The 24,812-nt window shown below is 38.3% G+C and overlaps 1 protein-coding gene across 7 annotated transcripts in view; it reads left to right on the top strand.

Moving 5' to 3' along the window:
• The window catches only part of LOC113476639 (catenin delta-2), a 266,375-nt gene that overhangs the window by 187,909 nt on the left and 53,654 nt on the right, over positions 1-24,812 (top strand). For all 7 annotated transcript variants that reach the window (XM_026842472.1, XM_026842471.1, XM_026842466.1 and 4 more), the window contains one exon: positions 2,582-2,732. In XM_026842472.1, coding sequence (XP_026698273.1) covers positions 2,582-2,732 — 151 coding nt within the window. The remainder of the gene's footprint in view (positions 1-2,581; positions 2,733-24,812) is intronic.

The raw sequence follows: 24,812 nt of genomic DNA on the forward strand, positions 1-24,812 counted from the left end.
TTTTAGATTCTCTCTGGTATTGAATAGACACAAACAAGTTGTTTTTAAAAAACAAACACCCCCACTGATTCCCCATGTAATCTGTATTGGAGGTGCTACATGTGTGATGTACTTCTGCAGTGAACAGCATCTTTCAGTATACTGTCTGCTAGCTTGAACTCTCACCTCACCCACACAGGCTCCATCCTTTCTCAAATGTTCTCATAGCTACCATGAACTCTTACTCTGGCAGTTACCTTGTAATCACAGCAGACACAGTGGAGGCCTTCCCTGGGAGAGATGTAGAAAGTACAGCGATGGGATTTTTTAAGTGCAAAGAGCTATTGCTTTGGGTACTCCCAGCTGCAGGTGAGAGTGTGTTTAACTGGCAGGTAAATACATGCTTATTAAGAAGCTTAGGAAGATTAACTTGGTGTTTTCATAGCATCTTTTATATTTAATCTCCTATTAAAATCAAGGTATAGGAAAGAAGTTATTTTCCAGCAGATACTTTTTATTAAGTATCACTGTTCATGAAGATGTGTTTTGCTTTTTTACCTGTTAATCGTCCTATAGACTGTTTTGAGAAAAGAGACTGGAGGAGAGAACATAGAATAAAATCAATCAAGAATCCTGCTACCAGTTCTCTCACCTAAGAGCTATTTCCTTTGCAGCAGAAAATGCTAGCACATTTATGTTTTAGACATATACTATATTACTGTGCTCAGTGATGCCAAGAACCCCATGTCCCATTTATCTGACTTAAAAGCTTATCGTAACCATTATCACTTTCATCTACAGCAAAGTTCAGCCAGCTGGCTTTTGTTATGCATAATTACTACAGAGGAGAAATAATAAAATAATATTCTTTAAATGCTGGTTTCTTTTCCTTTTTCCCAATTTCTTCTGAATGACATCACGTGGAATGAATTTGCACTCCAGAAACTGCAACATTGCAGCCCTTGTCTGTCTCCATATCTACCGTTCTTATCATAAAATATATTCTGGCTTTTGCTGTTCAGGGCACCTGTCTATAATATAAATAGATGCTAGCTTTTAAAGTGAGCACTTCAGATGTGGTAAGTAGAAGCTGTATGCAGAGGTTAAGTATGGTCTGCAGACAGTGAGTGTGCTTATGTTTTTCTAATACTTTATTTCATGGAATTTGTTTTTACTCCTTAGGGAGGAATGCTATTCTTTAAGGTGTGATCTAACTATTTTTTAAGGAGGGTTTGTCAAAAGAGGAGGGTCACCATGATCTGAAAATCCTAAGTCTTATCATCCCAGTTTCTGAAGTATTTGAAATATTTCAAAGGCTAAGGGCTTCCAGAACTTTGTCTTCAATTTCCAGGTACGATGGCAGGATAAGCATCCATGCCATAGCACTGAAAGGAGGGAGAAGCTCTGCTTCAATAGTTTCCTTTCAGCTATCAGTACAAGGAGCATGAATGTGAACTATATGAAGATTCTAGAGAAGGGTTCAGGGAAGGGAATATATGCCTAGTAGATGGCTTGTTTTGAAGTGGGCTGTGCTGGGAAGACTTGCACATCCAGGTGTCCAAACATCTCAAATTTGGCAATACCCAATAGATTTTAAAATTATAAAGTCATAGGTTTTGTCTTGTTTACATTTTTTTCCAACTTCTGAAGCTAACAGTGGAATGAAAAAGAGGATACCATACTTAATCTTTAATCCTTTTGTGCACTGGCAACTGCAATTTATGCAGCCTTGGATGGACCCCCTAGTCACAGCAAATTGCACAGAACCTATCCATGGAGAGGTTTACTGGTATGATAGTCTTTAGAGCTCTTAGAGGATTTTCTTAGAAGTAAACTATTCATCATTTTCAATTTCAAACAAAAAGAATGTTCATATGAGAACATGCTGCTTCGCTTTGAGATAAATACAAGGGCATGCCAGTGGTGTCATGACCAGCTGCCAAGTGGGAGATGCCTACAGACTTCTCCAGTACAATCAGCCACTGGGTTTATCCTGCGGCCACATGGTACAGCAGCACAGCATAAGCCTGTGCCTCTCTCAGGTCAACTCTTACGAGAAACTTTAGCTCCTCAATGTACAATAGTCTTCCGATTAGGACCACTACAGGTACCAAAACCAGATGTACAGTTGTCCTCGTTTTTTCTTCTGAACAAGTTAACAATCAAAAGAGAAATTATAACAGCATTTTCATGGTTTTAGACTGAATAGTTCTTATGGTAATAACAAAGAAATACTCAGAACTCTTGAACATGTTTTGTAATACATATTTTGTAATATAAATTCTGTTGCAGTGATTGCATCATTAGATTTTTGCATTGGAAATGTTGATGCAAAGCAAGTGCCCTGCAGACTTGGGCTGTAAAAATGTAACCAGGTGTGCTAGGAGTAAAGTCAATTCATCATCTAATTTCTCTGCAACCATAAAAAAATAGTGCAGATTTCCAAATCAAGTGGTTGCCTAGCATCATAAATGCATTTCCCCTCTTTTGAGTTTGCAGCCACATGCTTCTGTTACCCCTTTGCATCTGTTATAACCTCAGATGCCTTGCTTGCTGTAGTGGATTCCTCACTTTCTTCATGCTCTCCCGTGTATCGTTACAGTGGTCAGTGTACATCCGCGCTGCTGTCCGCAAAGAAAAAGGATTGCCAATCCTGGTGGAACTGCTTCGAATAGACAATGACCGGGTGGTATGTGCAGTTGCTACAGCTTTACGGAACATGGCCTTAGATGTCAGAAATAAGGAGTTAATAGGTATGTTTTTTCCAAACAATCTATATATTCTGTGGGTTTCGGGTTTTTTTCCAGTTTGAAGCAGAATGAGCACAATGAAAACAATTATTTCTAGGACAATTTCTTTAATTTTTTTCTTTAATGTGTCATATTCAGAATTTATGTGACAGCTTAGTGCTATATTGCAAGGAATTGTTAGATTAATTAAACATCATGCAGTGTTTCATGGTATGTCATGCTGTAATCTCCCATAAGAAAAGCAATGGCTTTGTTCTGCTTTAGCACTTCATTCCTAGGCTGGCAGTTAGCATTTGCATCTTCCAGATCAAGGATCTTAAGCAGAGCAGCCACTCCTGATCCTCATATTATCTATTGCAAGTAACTTTGGGGTCATGAAGTGAGAACTCATGAAGATTTTAAGATGCTTTCAGGAATTTACTGGGCAGATTAGTAGCTCCAGCAAGAGAACTGGATCCTTGATTCACAAACACATATACAGTTAAGGAAGAGGACAGTAATTTACATAAATCATTGTTGCCCCTAAATTCTGATGGTATGGTAAGCATACGCCTTGGAGTTTAGGGGTTTTTTTTGTTTGTTTAGGTTTTTGTTGGGTTTTTTTAGCCGAAATTCATGCAAATGCTGTGGATCACTGAACTTTTATTTTCATGTTCTGTCCTTGAAAAATAATCCCTTCCTTGATTTTGAACTTTTCAGCAGTCATGACAAAATTATTTCTACTTCTGTACATTAAGAGCATGTTTTTAATTCATTTTTGCTAACTTCTTAATTTGTTATCATTACAGAATAATTCTCCTCCTGTGGTTTTAATTACAGAATTCAAAACATAGATACTTCAATAGTAATGTTTTATTATTTGTATCCAGTGCTACCTCAGGGTTAGTGCTTTGTTACAGCAGTGCTTTGCAAGTTAAAACAAGGCAATCACTCCTTTCATGTATTGTACGAACTAAAGAGACTTCAGTGACAAAATGTTGTAAAGCAAATAGAGGTAGGGGTTAGTGAATAGTGTAAACCTGCTGTGATTGCACAGGGATTGAACTCAAGACTGAAGCTTTACCTATAAGACCAGCCTGCTCATTCAGCTTTTGCTTGTATGATAGTTGATAAAATTGGCATGAAATTAGATCTGTTCTATCTATTGTTTTCAGTTTTCAGGAAGCAGGATGCTGCATGTGTGTTCTTTGTGGGTTTTTTGTTGTTTTCTAGGAATTTTCAAGTAGAAATTACTGCTGAAGCAAGTATGTCAGGCCATCTAATCTGGTTTTCTAACAGACCTTTTGTTTTTTCTCTCATGATCCCACCTCCACCTTCAGTCTACAGCATGACATAGTCTCTACTATTTAACATCTTCTTTCTTTATTTGTGGGACTTCTTCTACAGGCTTCGCAAACCATATTCATACTGAATTATCTTCTGTGATCTCTTATCCCTACTTACTGACATCACAAGAAACTCTACAGTTGAATTTACAGAGTATAAACATGGTTCGTAATGCCATGAATTAGACTAGATATGATTGTCTTTTCTGTGCTCTGATTATTGTTTTTTAATAGAAAGTTTTATTTACTTCCCAAATCTGCAAAATTAATTTAAGAAAGCAAGGCTACATGTGAAATTCAACTGTCTTAATATCATGCGGCAGTCAAAATACTGGGTAAATTATGGATAATAAGCTTGCACAACCCTTTAATATTTTATTAAATTCTTGAAGAACATGTGATATAAACAAAGATGAACTTTAAAAAGGTGGAAGAAATATCTTGAAAATAATTACCTAATATATTTATGTAGCCAACTTGTAATGGCTGTACAGCACTGCTCAGATTTAAGTTATTCGTGGGATGATTCTGAGGAATTGCACTTCATGACTGAAATACAAATTTGCTGAAATTTAAGAAACGTCTGAACATGCTAATATGACAGGGCAGTTATGACTATGATTCCTGAACCGTTTCAGCTGTGATCTTTATATGTTCATGTCTTTGACTTTCATCATTAAACTTAAAAGAAACTGTAATAATGGTCATTATTGCTCTTGTCCGGAATATCTTCTAGCACATAGGGCATATCATAGAGCTAATTTTCAGAAATGCTGAACATCTGGAGTGGTCAAGGATTTCAACTCATATTGTAGGTGTTCCATTTTTGTGAATATTGCAGTTCCACATATTCTACAATGACTTAGCTGTTGTTATGGAAAGAAGGACTTAAAAGGGGCTTCTTCACGTTAGTCACTCAAACATCTTTCTGCCTAATCAGAATCAACATCCTGTTTATCTTTCTCCTTGTAGTTTTGGTTTGTGCATCATATCCTTGTGGTGACAAACTCTATCTCATGAACTGGAATTTCCCCCCTAAGATAACGTTTTTAAAGGTGAATTTTCCAACTGTATATATAGTAGAACTACATAAATAGAATTGAGTTGGTTGGGTTTCTTTAATGCATCTATAAAGCTTTCTTTTCAGTGGTGCTGTGGTCTATTCCTAGCTGACAAATTTTTACTGAAATGTGCCAAAGAATTAAATATTTTTTGCTGCTGCTGCCAAGCAGCCCATAAATCAGTGTTGAGCTTGCTAAAATCCAAATTCACCTGTACAGAACCACAAAACAAACAGAAAGACGCTGTTTTTAAATGGCCAGAAGTTTTGTTCTAGACTTCATTGACTTGACCAATCTATTTTGTTTTTCACACAGATCTATCAAGTGTGTTGTTATATTGCTAAAGGTTAGTGCCAGGCTTCTCTTATAATTTATCTGAGCCATCCCCATAACACTTACTTTATTTATAGCAAGGACTTCTTCCTGGGTTTCATTCCATGCATGCTCCCTCTTTTTCTCCTTCTCTGTCGCTTTTGCATTGTGTGATGTGTGCCTAGTGGACATATTCATCTTTCTTCTTCCCAAAATTAAACTATGCTCAGACATGGCCTACTTAGTACTGGCACTAGGTAATCCAGCACCCAGCTTTCCCTCCTTGGGCATGCTGTCCAGGTGCATTCCTGCTAATGGTCAGACCACATTCATTTTCCACTTGCCTTTCAGGACCCTCGTCTGCATGAAATAGTACCCACTCTATGTTTCTTCCCAAGAGTGCACCCCATAGGAAGGTTTACTGGCCTTTTCTCTCTCCCAGCAGTGCCATAGCTGAGGGAAGAGGAGCCGTTGGTCTTGAAAAGACCCACTGCTGATATTGACTGGTTTGTTCTTCTTTGGTTTCATCAGTCTAGGCTGCACAGCTTCCCTGTGTCCCTCTGGTACTCCAGCATATTCCTGCTTCTTTCCATGTGCTCTGAAAGCATTTTGGAAGGCTTGTTGTCCTTCCACAAAACAGGTACTGTCTCTGCTAAACTTCTCCACAGGGCTGTTAGCCTCTCCCCCCATCCCTTCAGTTGGCTAAAAATCACTTTTGTCCCACAGGTCCTCCAAGAGCTTGGTTGATGACCTCTGTGCACTTGTGTCATCCCCATGTTCCTTCCTGGTTTCTTTATCTTTCCCTCTCTCTTTCAAAAAGGGAGGAAGGAGAGGCAAGTAAAATAACAAACCCACCCTTCTGTGTCCCTCAACACCATATAGTTGCCTTAATTTGAGGATATGCCATTATTCTCCCTCCCCCAGGAATGTCATTTTTAACTTGAGGATTACCTGCAGACCTGCTGCTTCTGGCAGTGCCTTGGCAGGAGCCAGTCAGGCCAACACCTCGCACAAGAGCTGTCCCACCATCTTCCTTACAGTGAATGCACCTACAGACTTCTATTTTCTAAAGCCATGCTTTGTTGAAATGCTATCCAAAAATTGCTAACTTAGAATTAAGGTTTTTCTCTTTAAACAGAGGTAACTTGGATTAGCTGGACAGGACAGAAATGCTTGAAAAGAAATCCGTGTCCTGTAAACAGCATCTTTGCAGGATACATTTTTTCCTTGCAGTCTGCTCCAGCAACCTTCAGTGGCTTTCTGATTCAAACACCTTCCACGCAGTCCTCTGGGCTTCTAGGAAACTTTCTGTGGATCATCTGAGCCTGCACTGTAGACCAGTGTCTTCCTTTAGACAAACTCTCTTTTCCTCCCTGGAGTCTCCCAGCCAGCGCCAGTGCAGCAGCCTCTCTTCTTGCCATTCCCTCTCCCCACTCTGCACGTGAGAAGGCTTTCTGAACCAAGATTCCCTATTCAACCCTGGGGAACAAGCTTCATCTTTCTTTTACCTGAAACACAGCCAGAAGTTTTTCCTCTCTGCTGCCATCCACGACCCCTTTAACAAAAGAGAATGTGCACAGTTAATTGAAAACTATGTGAGTTGTTATTCTACCTACACAAGCAGGTACGGGCTGTCCCTGTCTGAAATTTTTAAAGGATGAATCTCTCCCCAGAATGTGCATATGCGTTTTTCTTGTATATGCATGGCATTTACCTTTGATTTTAAATGACAATTATTGTGGCATTTTAAAGTGCAGTAGGTGGTCTTTCAGAAGAGTTAAGCTGATTATTTAAGCTGCTGCAAATGAGAAATTTGTTACTGTTCATGTACAATACAGGATTTGCCCTCTTGAATTACAATTTGAAAGTTGTATTAGTATTGCATTTCACACTGTTTAGTGATAAGTCCACAGGGTATGTGTTTCAGAGTGAATGCAGAGCTGCAGGTAAAATTTATAAAATTTCAATGCAGTTTTGTGCTTTAGGTCTTTCCGTTGGTTTTCTCTTATCCTGACAGTGGTTTCTAATGCTATTCTGGGTCAATGTTGATTGAGAGAAGTATTGTACTAGTAATTCAAGAGCACCATTCTTTGTCTTGGCCTCTTGGCCTGTATTTTTGTGGTTAAATAAATTAAATAAAAGGTTTTAGAGACTGGAAGTATTTTGATCACTCATCCCTGAAAAAAAAGAAAGGGAGGGCAGTTCCACCTAAAGGTTTTTGTTGACTTCTTGCCCTGTGTAGAAGATATGTCTTTATGTATCTCTTCCCTTAAAATGTTCAAAGAATCCATGTGTTCAGGCTCTAGATTCTAGGGAGTTAGATGGGATAAATAGAAGTGTTGTAGTACTTAAAATATCCTTTTTATGGCTATCGCTGTAAAAGCATGGTTCAGATAAGTGAAGTTAAGTACAGATAAGTACAATTTCTGCCACCTTCACAAGGTTTAGAATCAAGTCCTGAAACAGGGCCTGTAGCAAGAGTAATTTCTTAATAATTGTTCCTGAATTGGGGGCTACAAGGTGTGAGTAGTGAATCTTTCTCATTTCTCAGTTCACTACTCATCTGTTGGTAGTGCAGTTATAAGGCATACAAAAAATTCAAGGATAGTATATAAGTTAAGTTGTTAGTTAATGTGTGTTGGAACCTGCTTAATCTTGTCAGGTATCTAAAAGTTCATTGTCTATTATAAGATACCTGTATTAGACTACGTTATAGTTGACTGAGACTCCCAGAAGGTGATTTATTTTATCTAACGTGCGATAAAATGGATCTCACCCTTTATTACTGTCTCACCATTGTTAAGTGATGAAAAATTCGAGGGAATGTGTAAATTGCCACTGAGTATATGCCAGCAATATGGATCTATTTGGGTGCCTGAAATAACTGGTGTTTGTTTCAACAAAGTTTTATTGCTAAACTTGAGAAAGTTTGATTGAAATATATTTGGGGAGTTCACAACTCTAATGAATTGTTAGACTTGCAGAATAATTCAGGTTGGAAGGAACCTCAGGAAGTCATCTTGTCCAGCCTTGCACTCAAATCAGGGCCAGGTATGTTATTTCAAAGTTGTGATAGTGATTCACATTTGGAAAGCTTTGGTTTCAGCTGTTAGACTGAAAACACATCAGAAACAAGTATTTGCATTCTCACAGCAGAACGTGACTCTTCTAAATAGCTTTGTGGGGTTCTCCTATCTTAGAACATGGCCAAATTTTAGGACCATAATTTTGTTTCAGTATTAGAAATAAATCCAAGTGAAAACAGTGTTCAATTTTGTAGTTAGAAGAGCAGCAGCTTTAGGAAATTCTCTAAGTCCTATAAGAAAACTATAAATCCTGGTAATATACATTGATAGAGAATATGGGGATGGATTGGAAGATGATTAAATCAAATATGCAGCTTTCATCCCACTTAGAGAGTCTACATGCAGTTTTCTCTCCTTTTTAAATGTGAGCACTTCTGAATTTTTCACACATATATCTGCAACGATCTGAGAGACACTGATTTTTTTTTTTTATTGAATTTTTAATTGACTTATAAAGTATCTTAGTCACTGAAATGTTGAGATAAATTTGCAAGGCACAAGATGCCAGAAAGCATTAATCAGGAATCATAGACATTTGTTCAGAAGAAGGTGAAGACAGAATATATGCTGCAATTTGTTTCATTTTTGTCAGTTTTTATTGCACTTCATTTGTTGTGTTTAATAGTTGAGCTATGTAAAACCTCTGTTACAATAAACAGATACCTGAATAAGAAGAGGCTGTCATCAAGAAGTTGATTTAGGAAATTGAGGATGTGGTCATGAATTAATGGCTGGTACTTCTTACCCTATATCAGTGAAGAGAAAGATGTTAGTTAAGGTGGTAGATGCATAATTAAACTTTGATGGTTTATGACATCTATATGGCAAAGTCCAGACTCCCTGGTTTCTAGTGTAGTATACATGTTAGCCAAGAATTTAAACTGATAAAATTTAAATTTTAAATTTTTTTTCCATTGCAGTGTAAAAACCTTGTGTCAAGGAGATTTTGGCTTTTCACGTGCCTTCAGCCATTTGTGCATTGCCTTTTGCACCAGTTTATCTCAAATACATTTCTGACAAGCAGACCTGGTAGTTATAGAGGTTAGGGAAGGTTTCCTTCCTCAGTCATTTCTTATTCTCAAGTGAAGGGATTTAGAGTGAAAAATAGGTTTGGTAAAACTGGAGTCTTATTTTTAGTATCAAAGTCAAGATCAAGCATTTTCAAGACTAGATTGAGACTGTTACATCTGTATCTCCCTGTTGCCTAAGTATGGCTGTCTGAATTTGAAGGAATTTTTCTCTGCCATGAACCATCTGAAAAACGAATGGTGTTTCAGGTAGTTGGATAGGCTTCTGCTGTGGACAGTAGAATGAAAATGGCACTTCTAGGAGTTCATCCCACTTACCTCTATCACCTAAAGTCTTGGATCTTATGGTGGAATGGGTCCTGTGTGAGAACCTAGAGAAGTAGCCTCAATATAGACTCACTGAGTAGACTCAACGGCTGACTTTTGGGTGAGTGAAGATAAGCAGTAGTTTCCCTTCAGAAGCTGATCTGATAATGCAGAATAAATACTGTCCTGCTCCCCTTTAAACTTTAGAGTTTGCAAGGGAAATAGTGAAAAAGCAGTACAATTTTTCATTGTCACTCAAAACAACAGAAATAACTGTATACAGGCTCAGATCTAGGATAATGAAGAATACCACTTTCACAGATCTGTTCTTCATTGTAATGCCAAGTCAAAGAATCACACAGCATTTCATCTCCATAAAATAAGATCAAGATGCCTCACGAATACTAACCACAACCCAGCCGTAGGTCAGCTATTCCTCATAGTAGAATAACCTGTGGGAAAATGCCTGAAAAATGCCTGTATTTCTGTTTTAAATGCTAGTCTCAAGAGAGTCATCATCAATATTGCACAATGACAGCTTATCTAGATGATAGCAATAATTTTAACTGATGCCGTATAATGTTTTAAAGTTTATAAATCTTAAAGCCTTTATTATAGGTTTTATAAATGTGTATTCACATTCAGTATTACTTATGATTAAATTCTGAGCGCAAGTCATAAAAGTTGCAAAATGTTGTGGAGGTGGTCCAGGAAAGCCTAGATTCAGAGTGACTGCCAATAACACCACCAAAACCAACAAGCAGACAAAGGATGTGCCTTTTTACTTCTTTGATGTGCATTTCACACATAAGAAAGTGCCCCAACCTGCACCTTACATTCTGTTTGAGATAAACAATTTCTGTTTGGTTCTGTTCTTATGTACAAGGTAGAAAGCAATTAAACTGTAACTGTATCCACTTTTCTCACTCAGAAGATTGACATTTCAAACAATTCAATATTAATTTTCATCTCTGTTTCTCAGTATGTTCATGCTGAGAAGTGCTACTTATCTTTTAAAAATTCGGAGTTCTGATCTAAAAAGTGCATATAATTTAGTTGCATATTCAATAAAACATACAAAGGTAGAAATGCAAATCTCACAAACTGCCAAAGTAATTTTAAAAGTACTTTTAAATCCATGAGGAATTGTCCTAAATCTGCAAAGTGGTTTTGAAAATCCAAGTTTTTTGACAGCCTTACATTAACAAATAAGTGTATCAAGACTGATGTTTCCGGCCTGTTCTGTATGAGCTTTAGTTCATGGAACAGTGAGCTAGTTTTATTCTATGTAAGATGCAAAATAATAATTTCTCCTGAAATCCTTATCAATTTAAGCATTTTTCAAATGATAGAAATTGCACATGTGGCATTTTTTACTAAAAGCACTTTTCTTTGAAGAAACTAGAACTCCTATTTCTGACACGCTGGTGAAAGAGTAGAATATAGCAAGTGAATTAGTATTTGACAGAGGAGAGTAACATCCTTTTCCTCTCACACATGAAGACCCTGGGAATGGGGCTGGGGCACTGGAGTTGCAAAGTATGTTGGAGATGGAGCTAAGAAATGGGAAAAAGGATGAATGTGTGTTGATTAAATTTAAACTATCTATAGATTGCTTCCAGTCATATTAATAGTAATTTTCTCTGTGCATCTACATCCTTCCACTCTCTAAATTAGTGCAGTTGTTCTTGCAAAATCTCAATCCTAATTCCTGAGTTAGATGTTGACAGATGAACTGACGGTACACTACATCCCTCTCCCTACATGTGGCTTTTGAGACAGACTTCGATTTCAGTGTCCCCAAACTTGTCTTCTGCATGTTTCAGAGCAGTGCTTGCTTAAAAAGGAAGAATGCTAAAGACAAAACCCAAACGTCCTTACAAATGTGACACTGGTAAAAAAAACTCAGATTGCAGGGATCTAAAAGATTTCTATGCCTCTGGGCAGGAGGCATATGCAGACATGATGTAGGCTGACACAGAAGTGAAGTACCTGTGGATATGCAACACAGATGTTTGTCATCATCCTTAGATAAATATTCACACCATAAAATGTCTCATTTTCCCGGGATAAAAATAAGACAAAAGTAAAAGTTATCAGAGAGTCAGTGTTCAAAGAATGCAAGATTAGGAAACAGTACAAATGTCTGGATTCTTACAACTGGACTTCTAACTAATTCTCAATGCAGTTAAATTGAATTTAGGGTTTGTTTCCATTCCTGACTATCGGGTGCTTACACAATGTTGCTGGTTGTTAACAGTATACATAGCAGTATACGTTGCCCCAGTATACGCAGAAGGTGACTGCATTTCTTTGTTTGGTTATATGCATTCTGTGCCAAAATATCAGTGATCCTAGTGTTAGTTTGTCTTTGACAGTTATAAAAAGAGAACTCGGTCTCATACTTGTTGGTTTCTGCATTGCATCTTCAGATGATGCTGGTTTCTTACAGAATAATTGTTCTTCATGAAGTACTTTGGTCTAGGATGTGCTTGCTTGTAAGAACTAAGTCATGTGCTAGTTGTTTCCATCACTTATTATTCATTCAGTCAGTTTTAAAGGCTCTTGTTTCAGGTAACGTTATTACAACTTCAAGTATCCTTTTGATTACAGAAAGCAGAATGGTCTTTTGCTGCAGCCTTTACAAATGAATTCTTGCGTTTCCTCATGAATATTGTACCTCTACATGCATGTAGTATCTCTAAAAAGGCACTGTCAGGGACTGGCTGGACACACTGTCACTATGTGTTAGCTTTCTGCTCATTTCTAGGAGTCTTGTTTTGGATACTGGTTGAATAGGTCTCGGACTAAATTAGCTGGCACCCCTACTTAACAGGCAAATTTTAAAAAATCCAAATGTGCTGTTTCATGCTTATAATTGCTGGGATTGAATAGCATCAATTTTGAAATATGCAATTGCAAAATATTAAAACGGTAGCAAATTCTCATCATTTGAGATAAGTAAGGAAGTAATCAATTTGCTGAGGGGCTTTATTATCATAATTCCATAAGGTAAGACTGTGATTCTGGTACTTAATATCTCGATGGGCTCAATTAAACAAAAATAAAGAAATGTAGTTTTCCTCCCAAGGAAAGCATAGAGAATCCTTAGAATCAGCTTCAAAGCCCCATTGATCTCTCTATGGCATCTCTATGAAGTTATTTGAAATCGAGTATTACTGATACAATCTTTCGTATTATTATGTTTTTCATTTTCCTTTTGCTTCCTCTTGTGGCTGCATTATGCAAGAGATTGTGTGAACATGAAAAAGATACAATGACTACCCCCTAGAGTTAGCAATTTTATATATGTATAATGTATAATACTTTATAATGATAGATCAGAGTTCAGGAATTGATCTAAGAAAGCATTTACATGCATTACTGATTAAACCCATGCTTTTTTGTATAGAAATGTAATATGCGTAGTGCAAATTGAAAGATCGGGTTAAGACAAAAGAATACAGCACTTTGTTAAAACTCATAGTTGAAGGCATTTCTTTTTTAAGCAGATAGTATTTTAGATATGATCCCTCCTCTACTCCAGAATGAAGATTTAGAACAAACTTAATCAAGAACCACCTCCAAAGAGAATGTTTTGAGAATTTTCAATAGATTTGGACCCCTGTCCTGCAGAAAGAAATGGAAATAAAATTTACTTTGTTCATGGTACTTTGTAAACCCAGATGAACATGCAAGGAAGGAATCACTCATAAAGTTCCGAAGTTCCTTGTCTTTCTGGGCAGTCTTAAATGTTAAGTGATGGCTAACAGTCTGGGATACATATACTATGAAATTCATGTCAGTACTAGAGGATCTTGTGCCAGTTTACCTCATTTTAGTCCACGTAAGCCCAGAAAATTAGGTTGAGAAAATGCATTTTAAAAATCCCTCACTTTCTCAGTTTGTGGAGAAGGCTTCAGTCTGCCAGTGCATCACAAAACAGAATTTGGTCTTACTGAATCCATTGGGCTTGGAAGGAACCTCCTAGAGGTCAACTAATCCAACCCCTTGCTCAAGGGAGGTCCAGTAGGAGCAGTTTGCTCAGGACCTTGTCCAGTTGATGATGGGATGGAAATTCTTCAACCTGCCTGGGCAACCTGTTGCTTTGTTTGACCACCCTCATAGTAAAAATTCTTTTCCTTTTTATCAGTTGGAATTTCTGGTGTTCCAACTTCTGTCTTTTGCTTCTTTTTCTTAGACAGTGGAACTCTTTAAGATGAGCCTGACTCCATCTTCTTTTCACCATCCTATTAAGTAGTTGTAGACAATAGTAAGATATCTCTTTAACCTTCTCTTGAGGCCCAGAAAATGCAGTTCCTGTATGCCATATGTTCCAGCCTCTCAGCTGTCTTTGTGGTGTTCCGCTGGACTTGTTGAAATATTGCAATGTCTTTCTGATACCAGGGAGACCAAAACTGGTTGCGATACTCTAGATGCAGCCTAGAGGCAGAATCCTTTGATTCTAGAGGAAGATTTATTTCTGTGATTGGTTGACTAGACTCTATCTCGTACAGGCCAGGATGTGGTTGGCCACCTCTGCTACAAGGGCACTCTGTGGACTCAAGCTCAACTTGTCCACCAGCACTCCTAGGTTTTTTGGAGTTTTTTTAAAAACCTGCTTTCCAACTGGTTGACCTATGGCCTGTGCTGGTGCAGAGGCTTATTTAATCATGAGTACAGGACTTCACATTTGCCTTTGTTGAACTTTGAGGCTCCAGTCCAGCTGTCCATGTGAATAGCTGTCCTGCCCTCCAGCATATTGACCGCTCCTCCCAATATCACAGCTGCCAGTCTTTCTGAGAATGCTTTCTATCCTATCATTCAGATTGTTAATTAAGATATTAAACAGTATTGCCCCCAGTATCACCACCTGTGGGGTACCACTAGTAACCATCTACCAGTTGGATTTTGTACTGGCAATCATCACCTTTTGAGCCCAGCGGTCCAGCCAGTTTTTCACTCACCGTATCATCTACTTATCTGGTCAAAATCTCAGCAAGGATACTATAGGGATTAAGTGGGTAAGATGACATGTTTGTTATTTCAAGCCATGCAGAGTAAACTCTGTAATTCCTAAATTAGAAAAGGATAAGCACAATTTAAATGTGTTAACCTCAGTGACATCATTGAATATACTTAAGTTACTTCAGGACAAGTTTCACTAAATTTTAAATGACAGTTTCAGTCTGACAATGTATAAGGACCAGGGTCAAATCAAGGTCATAATAGGATAGTAGCCACTAAATTCGCTTAGACACAGAAGTTTTCTTTATTCACTGGATAAGGAATTATAATAATAGCTCAAAATGTTGTGTTTTTAGTAAGGCACTGTACTTGCAGATTTTAAAAGGGAAATACTGTGGAATGTCTCTAACTTTGTCTTTGAAATTGGTTACTTTTAATCAGTGGAAGTAAATGTAGTTTACTTAGTGTTCAGTAGTGATGTCTATTATTAAACTAATATTAGTAATCACATGTAGACTAATAGATTCTGATCTGATATAAAATTTGATTATATAGCAATAACATTAATTTTAAATTATTGCAGATCATGAGAAAAATTGTAAAAATCATAATCACAAACTCTCTTATGGCATTTTCATTCTCTCCTTTATTGTACCTTTCTTCAAATTCACCTCTCTATATCATCTGCAAAATTATCCCCATATTAAATTGACATGTAGTGTCTTTATATATATATATGAATATATACATCAAAATATATATGTGTGTGTTTGTATGTATGTAAGTTTTAATCTGACCTTTTACCTGCGCCAAAGAAGAAGAGAAGCTGTGCTGGGGAGTACACATGCATAGTGAAAGGTACTCCATTTAGTTAAAAAACACATGTTACAGCATACAGTTGCAACTGCCAGAATAAAAACTTTTAGCTGTCAGCTTAATCTTATTCTCATAAAGCTAAAAGGAGTTTTTCCATCAAATTCTTGAGAAGCAGGATTCTACAGCCGCATCATTAAGGTAGAGTGAGTAGGCTGCATAGGTGCTAATCATCATAAAAATGTCAAACAATGGTAAGGTCTACTTTAAATCAGTTAGTTAAGTAAGAGAGCAGGGAAAGTGAAACTACAACTGGTTTTTACTATTTTAATAATATGTGGGTGAAATTTTTAGGTGCTTGATGATGAATTAAGAACTGAATTTGTATTTTCAGTTATGGCATGGCTCTAGGCAGACTCTTTTAAAGAGACTTATAGTTTATTCTGAAAAATGTAGTTGGAAGTCACTTTGGTCATTTAAAAATGTTGCACCTTCCCAACTACTGTGTATTTAATACAAATAAATTCATGTTAAACGTATTATACAAAACAGTTCCTTTTTTTTTTTTAATAGGGCAATTTCTATTTTCAGTCTGTAAGTTCTCAGTTGACTTGAGTTAACATGTTTAGGAAGTTACAGTTCCTCACCTAAGACATGGTAACTCACCCTGAGGCAGTCAGTGGCAGAAGATATTTCTGCTCCTGGACTCCCTCTGGCCTCTTATTAACTCATCACGTCTACAGTCAAACCACTTGTGTGAGTCAGCACTGCCTGACTAACTGGTCAAAATGAACTTGGTGACTAAAAAATTAATCTTTCCTTTTACAGACAAACTTTTTTTAAACAGAATAATCTCAAACAAGTCATGTGAGCAGCTGACCTGAGGAGTGGAAAGCTCGCCCAGTAGTGCTTGTGATGCTCAAATTGTGGTCATTATGTGAAAAAATTTTCACACTTGCTTACTGGATGTCTGCCCGCAGCCTGAAAGTTGTTTTATTTTGTTAGAATCCAGCCACCATGAGTCCTACCATAGTATTATTGCACCATTGTAAACTGTTACATTACTACAAACTCTCCTTCCCTCTTCCTTCTCCCCCAAAAAACAACCCAACACATTTATAATTCCTTCATGTCTTTACTAGAAAATTAGAATAACAAAACAGATAAGCTGCATTCCTCAGCCAGACGAAAGCAGGCTTATTTGGAATAAGATGATATCAGATAGGCTGGCAAGCCAGCGTGTATAATTCCCCTATATAGGTATTAAATCTTCAGCAGCTAAAGGTGTTACCCTCTGTTTTACAATACTGTACTGCAATGTCTAAATCAAGCCCCAATAAAAGGGCATGTCTCCTTCTCTCTCATGAGCCCGTAACAATCTGAGATACCGAGTACATCAAGAGCAAAGCCTTTGAGACAGGGGTTCTGAGGATGGATTTTTGTGCATTATCCACTGTAGTTTAATCCATTCTTCTGCCTTGGGATTGAATATGTATATGCCTTACACCAGAGAGCTCAGCATCTTCCTATGGAGACTGAAATTCATCTCATTCACTTGTAGCCCTGTTTAAGCATCTTTCATTCACTGGGACTTTTCTGATAAGCTATCCTCAGCTTACAGAAACTTCAAAGCTGAGGCAAAGTTATTAAAAAGAGAAAGAAAAAAGACGTGCACCTTTAGTTCACTGAACAAACAAGACAAAAATTGATTAAGAGTCAGAGAATAGCTTTGTTGTAGCCATTTCAACATTCTTATGGAAATCAAATGTTGTATCTTTCATTACCCGTTCTAGTCTCAAATCTATTTAAAACTTAAAAGATTAGTAACTATTAGCCTGGCAGTATTAATAAGACGCTGCAATTAGGAGCCCTGTGGCTAAAGATTTCTTATAGAATTGCCACTGAAGTAAACAAAGTAAGAAAATGTAATGGTTTGGAAAGCAAACATAACAAAATCACATCTAGAAGTTGGAAGGGGTAATTTCTTCTATAGGTTAGTTCAGTTATTCCTGGGGAGGAAAACCATTAAGTCTTGGATGGCTTCTTGAGTTGGTCATTGTCCTATCTTGCCTTGGTTTCCATAACTGTGAATGAATAATCACATGTGTCTTTGTCATTGCTGGGGACAATTAATGTGCAGAAAATGCCTAGATGTCATCAGCTAAAAGGCATTATAAAAAGCACATCATTATTACAAAATTGATGGAAGTACTTTCAGAAGCTGTGGTACTCACTTGAAAGTTTGGATGAGCGAGCTTTATTACCAGTCCTGGGGCACAGCCTAGGGTAGATTGCAGAGGAATCCCAGGGGAAAGCATCCAAGGTGATCTGTTCACTCACTAATCTTTCTGGAAAGAGCATTACTCTTGAGTATTGGCCCTTCAGTGTGTGCATAACTCTTGCAGGATAGGTGAGTCAGAGCAGGCACTTACTCTGTCTGGCAATGGCAGCAGCTGACCAAGAAGCCAGAACTGCCATGTCAGCTGAAGGCTGCGAATAAAGAAAAAGAATATTCCCTTGATTATGAAGAGGAGTGGAAGGATAGAAGGTATCTCAGCTTTCTGCTTCTTCTGATCCTGAAAGAAAGGGAGCAAACAACAGCGAGAGTAAGAAAAGAAGGATGGTGGTCAAATGAACTTGGGGAATTGTTTGGTTTGAAAACGTAAGGAAAACAGAGACCTGAATCTGGTGACTTAGGTTGCTGAATCTGGCATTTCTCTCATCTCGCTTCTTTTCTTGGACCTCTTTTTTTCCTTTCTTCCAAATACCTGGAAGTTAAGTGGTTCATTGCTTTTGCAAGATGATGTTAACTTACCTTCTAACCAGAGTATTGCCCTCGTTCACAAGCTAAAAGCGTACTTCATCTAAGAAATATGTTTACAGAGCCCCTGAACCAGAGAGACCTGAAGTGAAGGTCTCAAATCATTATGAGCATGAAAAAGGTGAAGAGTATTACTGAAAGCAGATGTCATACTTTGATCACAGGAGGTTTGAAAATAAGATATCTGCACAGGTTCCTGCCAGCCATCATTCTGATCACATTAAGCCAATATATTTCCAGAATCAACTGAATTTCACTTATTATTCTAAGGGGAAACCAGCTAAATCAATGGATAGGCCTGTTGGTGAAAAGCACCATGAGCCAACCCCTCAAGTTACAAGTCCTCCTCCTACTCCTTCAATACACTATACACACAGTCAATTAATAGTCCTGCCTCTTCCAACACATCACAAGCCTTCACTTTCTGAAGTTAACTCTGTGTCTGACCCTTCTCCACCTCTGAATAAGCCAGCAATTTTCAGATCCTCTAGAGAGGACACTGCAGTCCACTTTTTATCCTCAGAAAAGCCTCTCTGACAAAGGCCCCATTAAAGAAACTTAACAGATTCAGAAAATAGTCTTTCCTTCTTACAAATGCTTTACAATAAAACCTTACACTAGTGCTGCAAGGCCCTTTGAGCTCAAGTTTGAAAGTCTAAACCCAAACTTAGTCTCTTCACAAATGAACTCAATGTAAATCAGAGTTGCCATGAAGATCTCTGAATTTTCATCAACCAGTTTTGAAAACACAGTTTATTGCATCCCCCTGAATTCAGCAGTGGAATGGATACCTTCAATGTACAGATTTGACAAGCCTAAATATCAACCAAATAATGTTGATACTTTGCCTAAAGTCATTCCTGTAAGCCATTCAGCACTCAAGGATGAGAAGGAAGATGATGGACACACTGTTGCGGCCACAGCAAGAGGTGTATTTAACAGCAGTGGTGGTGCATTGAGCACCATAGAGACTGGAGTTAGTATTTTTATACCACAAGGAGCCATTCCAGAAGGAGTAGAGCAAGAAACCTATTTCAAAGTCTGCAGAGACAACAGTATACTTCCACCTTTGGACAAAGAGAAAGGTGAAACGCTTCTTACCCCCTTGGTAATGTGTGGGCCTCATGGACTAAAATTTCTGAAGCCAGTGGAGCTGTGCCTGCCCTATTGTGACCCCAAAACCTGGCAGAACAAGTCTCTACTTGGGAATCCAAATGATCTTGTTGGAGCAAACTGTCTCAGTCCTAACTGACCACTTATACATATTAAGTTTACTGACTGAGTAAATAATGGGAAACTGAGATGGACCTTACATATAAACTGAACCACTCTACTTCAAGGCCAGAAAGAGAAGCTTGCAAGAGTAAATTCAGTAACCACAAAAAATACCAGCTGAACCATTTCTTTAAAATCTTCTGATTTTGGACACTTGGCTCATGATCTCCTTTGTTCCAGTTCTTTAAGTAGGCCATATGAAGACCTCATTCTAAACATGCAATGGGGCCATATGTTCAGGGACCCTGATTTTTCTGTCTTGTCTTGATGATCTGCAGCCTCCAGTAGAAGACTCCTCTGCCATATATCTAGTCATCCATGGAGACAATCAGTAAGAATGATGCCACTGCAGTATAGTACCACAAAAAAGACAGCATTGCACATTGTTTGCAGATTGAAGAGGTATAGTTAAGAGTAGATGAATGTATTATTGAAGCCAAGATAGCAGTCGGTTTGGTCTGTCTTCCTAGCTATTCTTGTGTCTTTCATTTGGACTTAATTCTGGTTGGTCCATATCTTTCCTGAAGTTTGGCATTCTGACTAGCTGTGGTATTCCTCCATAAGCTTTGCGCAGAGGAACATATTATCTATATGTTGTTCTGTTTTCAGCTGAAGTAGAGTTAATTTTCTTCCTAGGAGCTGGTACAGTGCTGTCTTTTGGATTTAGTGTGAGAACAGTATTGATAATACAGAGAGTTTTTGTTACTGCTGAGCAGTGCTGATACCAGTGCTTCTCACCCTACCCCACCTGCGAGTAGGCTGAGAGTGCACAAGAAGCTGTGAGGGAGCACGGCCAGGACAGCTGACCCCAACTGACCAAAGGGATATTTCATACTATAGAATGTCATGCTCAAAACTGTGGGGAGTTGGCTGAGGCATGGATTACTGCTTGGGGACTGTCCAGGTATCGGTCAGCAGGAGGTGAGCAATTGCATTGTGCATCATTTGTCTTTTCTTGGGTTTTAGTTCTCTCTTTATTATATTCCTTTTCATTATTATTATTATTATTATTATTATTATTATTATATTTCATTATTAAACCATTATTATCTCAACCCATGAGTTCTACTTCTTTTTATCTGATTCTCCCCTCCATCCCACTGGGAGGGAGAAGGAGTGAGCAAGTGGCTGTGTGGTGCTTAGCTGCTGTCTGGGGTTAAACCACAACAATGTTTTGCCAGGAATAATTGTTAATAAACTCCTGTATAGTTGTCTTTCTCACAGCAGCCCATCTTGTAACACATGCCTATCTCATGATCCTCTCGAGCTTCCTGATCCTCTTCTGCAGAATTATTACTCAGTAGGTTGTTCTTTATTCTGTATTTCTGCAGATAGTCATCTCCTACCTGTTTATAATATTATCCATTTGCCTTTAATGAATTCCATCTCCTTAAATAACGATAACTGAATTCTGAACCAGTCCTCAAACATTTTTCAGCCCCTGTCCTCTCTTTCATCATCCATACCAGGGACTGCAACACTGGATGGATGTGGACCCAGGATAGAAGATTATCTATAGAACTTAGTTCATACATTTTCTACGGAATTTATTTGCTACATGCTTCTATTTCAATGACGAACCATTGGTAACTGTTCCGAGTAACACCATCCAAACACTTTTCATCCTATTTGCAGCAGTTCCTGTTAGATTTCTCATGAGAATGTTATGTGATGCTACTCTTCTATGTTTTACTTAAGTGAGATCCGTGAGCTTTCCTCCATGAGACCTTCTTCCACAGGATATTTTCTTTTAACCACAGAATGCACAAATATGCCATATTTTACTGCTACATTTACATTTTAGTAAGTGTAAAGTACCAGTAGGTTACCAAAAAAACCACCCTCTTGCAACCTTATAAGGGACCCCATGTCACTGCTGTCATGATTTTGAATAGCCTTATCTTCATTTCTGAGTTTCTTCTGTATTATTCTTCATTCCAACACGCTGCATGTCTCCAAGAATAAAGACTAACATATTGAGAGTAAACTGCAGCTGCTCTAGCACTGTATTCCTTCCACGGACATTCTCTTATGGTCACTTTTCTTCCAAATTGCAAAACGTATGAAAAGCAGCATCAAGTTTCAACTGCCTTGACAAAAGAAAAGAAGCATAGGTTTTTCAGAAAGCTAAAACACAGATTAATTTAGAATCTTGATGTCCTAGTGGTTAGTGTTGAAGAAAGATTTGGGGTTTAAAGGTATCTGCAGCTGTGTAATATTATGTGCGTATACCAATACACAGAAACCATCTTAATTTCCATTCCTGTTCTGTCAATAACTATATATTTTCTGCCCTGTATTAGCTAATCTTTCCACTTGCATACTCTTGCTGCTTTTATATCCCAGAATATATTCATAGCAGAAAGAATGCAGTCCACTGTGGTCTTTATGTAGGCAAGATTTTCTTTAAAATTGTACTGGGAGAAGACACTAAACATGCATGTGCACACATGAGAGACACATTCATCATATTTAAATATTTATTTAATTATTAATAGTAGCCCTTTTAGCAGGAGAGCAGCAAAAGGAATATATGTGCCACTCAGTGTATTATGTCAACTATACCAGATATAATACATGTAAATTTTAAACACTCTTCTCCTACTGATAGGCAGTTGTCTCATCTGATGTTTTTCGATTGTGTTGGTTTTGCATTTGCTTTCGGAAGGAAGGTTGGACTAGAAAGATGTCCTTTCCAATATCAATTATTCTGATTTCTGTATGTAATTATGAAATACACTTGATACTAATACAAACATTTTTCCATGTGTATCTAAACCCAAATACTTCCATGAATTATAAGGAGACCTGACTCAGTCTCTGAAAGGAAAAATAATTCCAGGACAAAGAGAACTTGAACAGAAATGACAGATTTATCTACTTCAATTTGTTTTCAGAAGAGGATTTCATAGCTAAGAAGTGAGACAGGTTCCCAGATAGTCTCCAGGATGTTTACTTTTAATATTTGAAATAAATATGTACTGAGGAGATATTTCAGACATTTTCAAAGATAAGGATATGCATGTCAATAAATCTGGAAGCTAAGAAATATCCAGTAGAATATCATATAATTGGTAAGAGTGTGCTTTATATTAATGATTTTTCAGTATGGGTTGCCTGCTATAAATTTCATACATGACTGCAGATATTTTTGTATTGCTGATTATATTAGATAAGGAGTTCATGTTTAAAGGAACGCATGGCTGCATGATATTGCTGTTAACTGCATCTCACTCAAAAGCTGATACGACAATACTAATATTCTCTCTTCCTTCCCTCATTTTTTTCACATAAGTTTCATTTATCTGAGTGGAACTTTTTTGAAGAACAGGGCTATGATATTTAAGATCCATTGAGTTTAGTGATGCCATTTAAATTGAGTATTTAGCATAATTGTCAAAGGGAAAACCAGTGCCATTTGCTAGTGCATTGCATCAGATCCATCATGATCCTCCAGCTGCTTTACACTGGATTTGATTCATAGGCAGAAATTTTAATTGGGTGTTTTTGCTAAGTCAAATAAGCTGGGAACCAGCTTGTGCTGCAGAAACACCATGGCTAACAAGAGCAATATCTTTAATTTTCTCACATAGTGAAGACTAATGTTTGCTTGCGACAGTGATAAATGAAGCCTTACCTCACTGCCCTGCTCAGCTTTATGAGAGCAAGATCATGCCAAAAAAATGTCGTTTCTTTTTTGACAAATATAAATATTTCTTGTGGCAATTTATTTTCTTCTTTTACCAGATTTTTTTTTGTTTGTTTGTTTGTTGGGTTTTTTTTTTTTGTTATGGGGGTCGGTCTTTGTGATATTGGGGTCAGGGATTAGAATTTGGGATTGGAGTAGGGAGTGGGGGCAGAGGTAGAGTTAGGAGTCAGGGTTAGTGGTTAGGGTTAGTGTAAAGGCTTAACAGTGCTGGCCTGCTGCCCTGGCCAGTCAGCTTCTGCCATCACAGCTATCCTCACCGCTGACACCCCTGTCTCTGCCTCAGTGGCCCAGCTCTCTCCCTTGGGCCTCAGCCCACCTCCCAGGCACAGGCTCCTGAGAGCTGGAGTCAGAAGAGGGGGTGAACGTGCAGGGCCAAGAAGGGGGGCTTGGGCTTAGGTTTTGAGCATCTGCGCAAGGTTAGGGTGAGAGGGTTGAACTCATCTCTTAGGCAGAGGAATTAGGGCTTGAAGTTAGAGAAGGGCTTTGGGTGAGGGTTGGAGTTTCTACAAAGGATTTGTGGTGAGCAGGTACGGTATAGGTGGGGGTCTGAATCAGGAGTAGCCATGAGGGCTAGGGCTGGGGGTAGGGACAGCACTTTAAGGCTAGCGACCAGAGCAAGGGTTTAGGGTGGGGATAAGATAAAGGGTTAGGGTTTTAGTCGTTGGCTTTGTGGGCTTGGTGTTAGGCATTAGAGGAGGGTGCTGGGGTAAGGGTTAGGGGCCAGCTTGCAAGGGTTTAGGGTTAGTGGCCAGAGTTAGGGTAAGGGCTTAAAAAATGTGGTCTCGTATTCATTGTACTAGCTACATTCACTTTAATTGCCAAGAAAAATATAAAACCATGAGTCGTCAGCGGCGTGCTTCAGAAACAAAATTGAGAAACAGCCTCGTGGGCTGCATTAGGAGTGTTACCAGCAGGTTGATGGAGGTGATTGTTCTCTTCTACTCAGCACTGGTGAGGCCATACCTGGAGTACTGGCTCCAGTTCTGGGCTCCCCAGTTACAAGAGAGACATGAACATACTGGAGAAAGTCTAGTGAAGGGCCTCAAGGATGGTGATGAGACTGGAGCATCTCCTGTGAGGAGAGGCTGAGAGAGCAGGGACTGTCAGCCTAGAGAAGAGGATGCTCAGGGGTATCTTATCTGTGTGTTTAAATGCCTGATGAAGGAGTGTAAAGAGTGCAGAGCCAGACTCTTTGGTGATGTCCAGTGTCAGGATAAGGGGTCACAGGCAGAAATTAAAATACAGGAAATTTTATCCAAATGTAAGAGAACACCAAGCTTGACCCTACTTTGAGCAGGGTCTGGATGGACTAGATGATCTCTAGAAGATCCTGAAAACCTCAAGCATTCTATGATCTATAAGAAAATTATTTGAATCAA

This window comes from Athene cunicularia (assembly GCF_003259725.1).
Source record: "Athene cunicularia isolate RWA chromosome 2 unlocalized genomic scaffold, athCun1 chr2_part1, whole genome shotgun sequence".
NCBI lineage: Eukaryota > Metazoa > Chordata > Aves > Strigiformes > Strigidae > Athene > Athene cunicularia.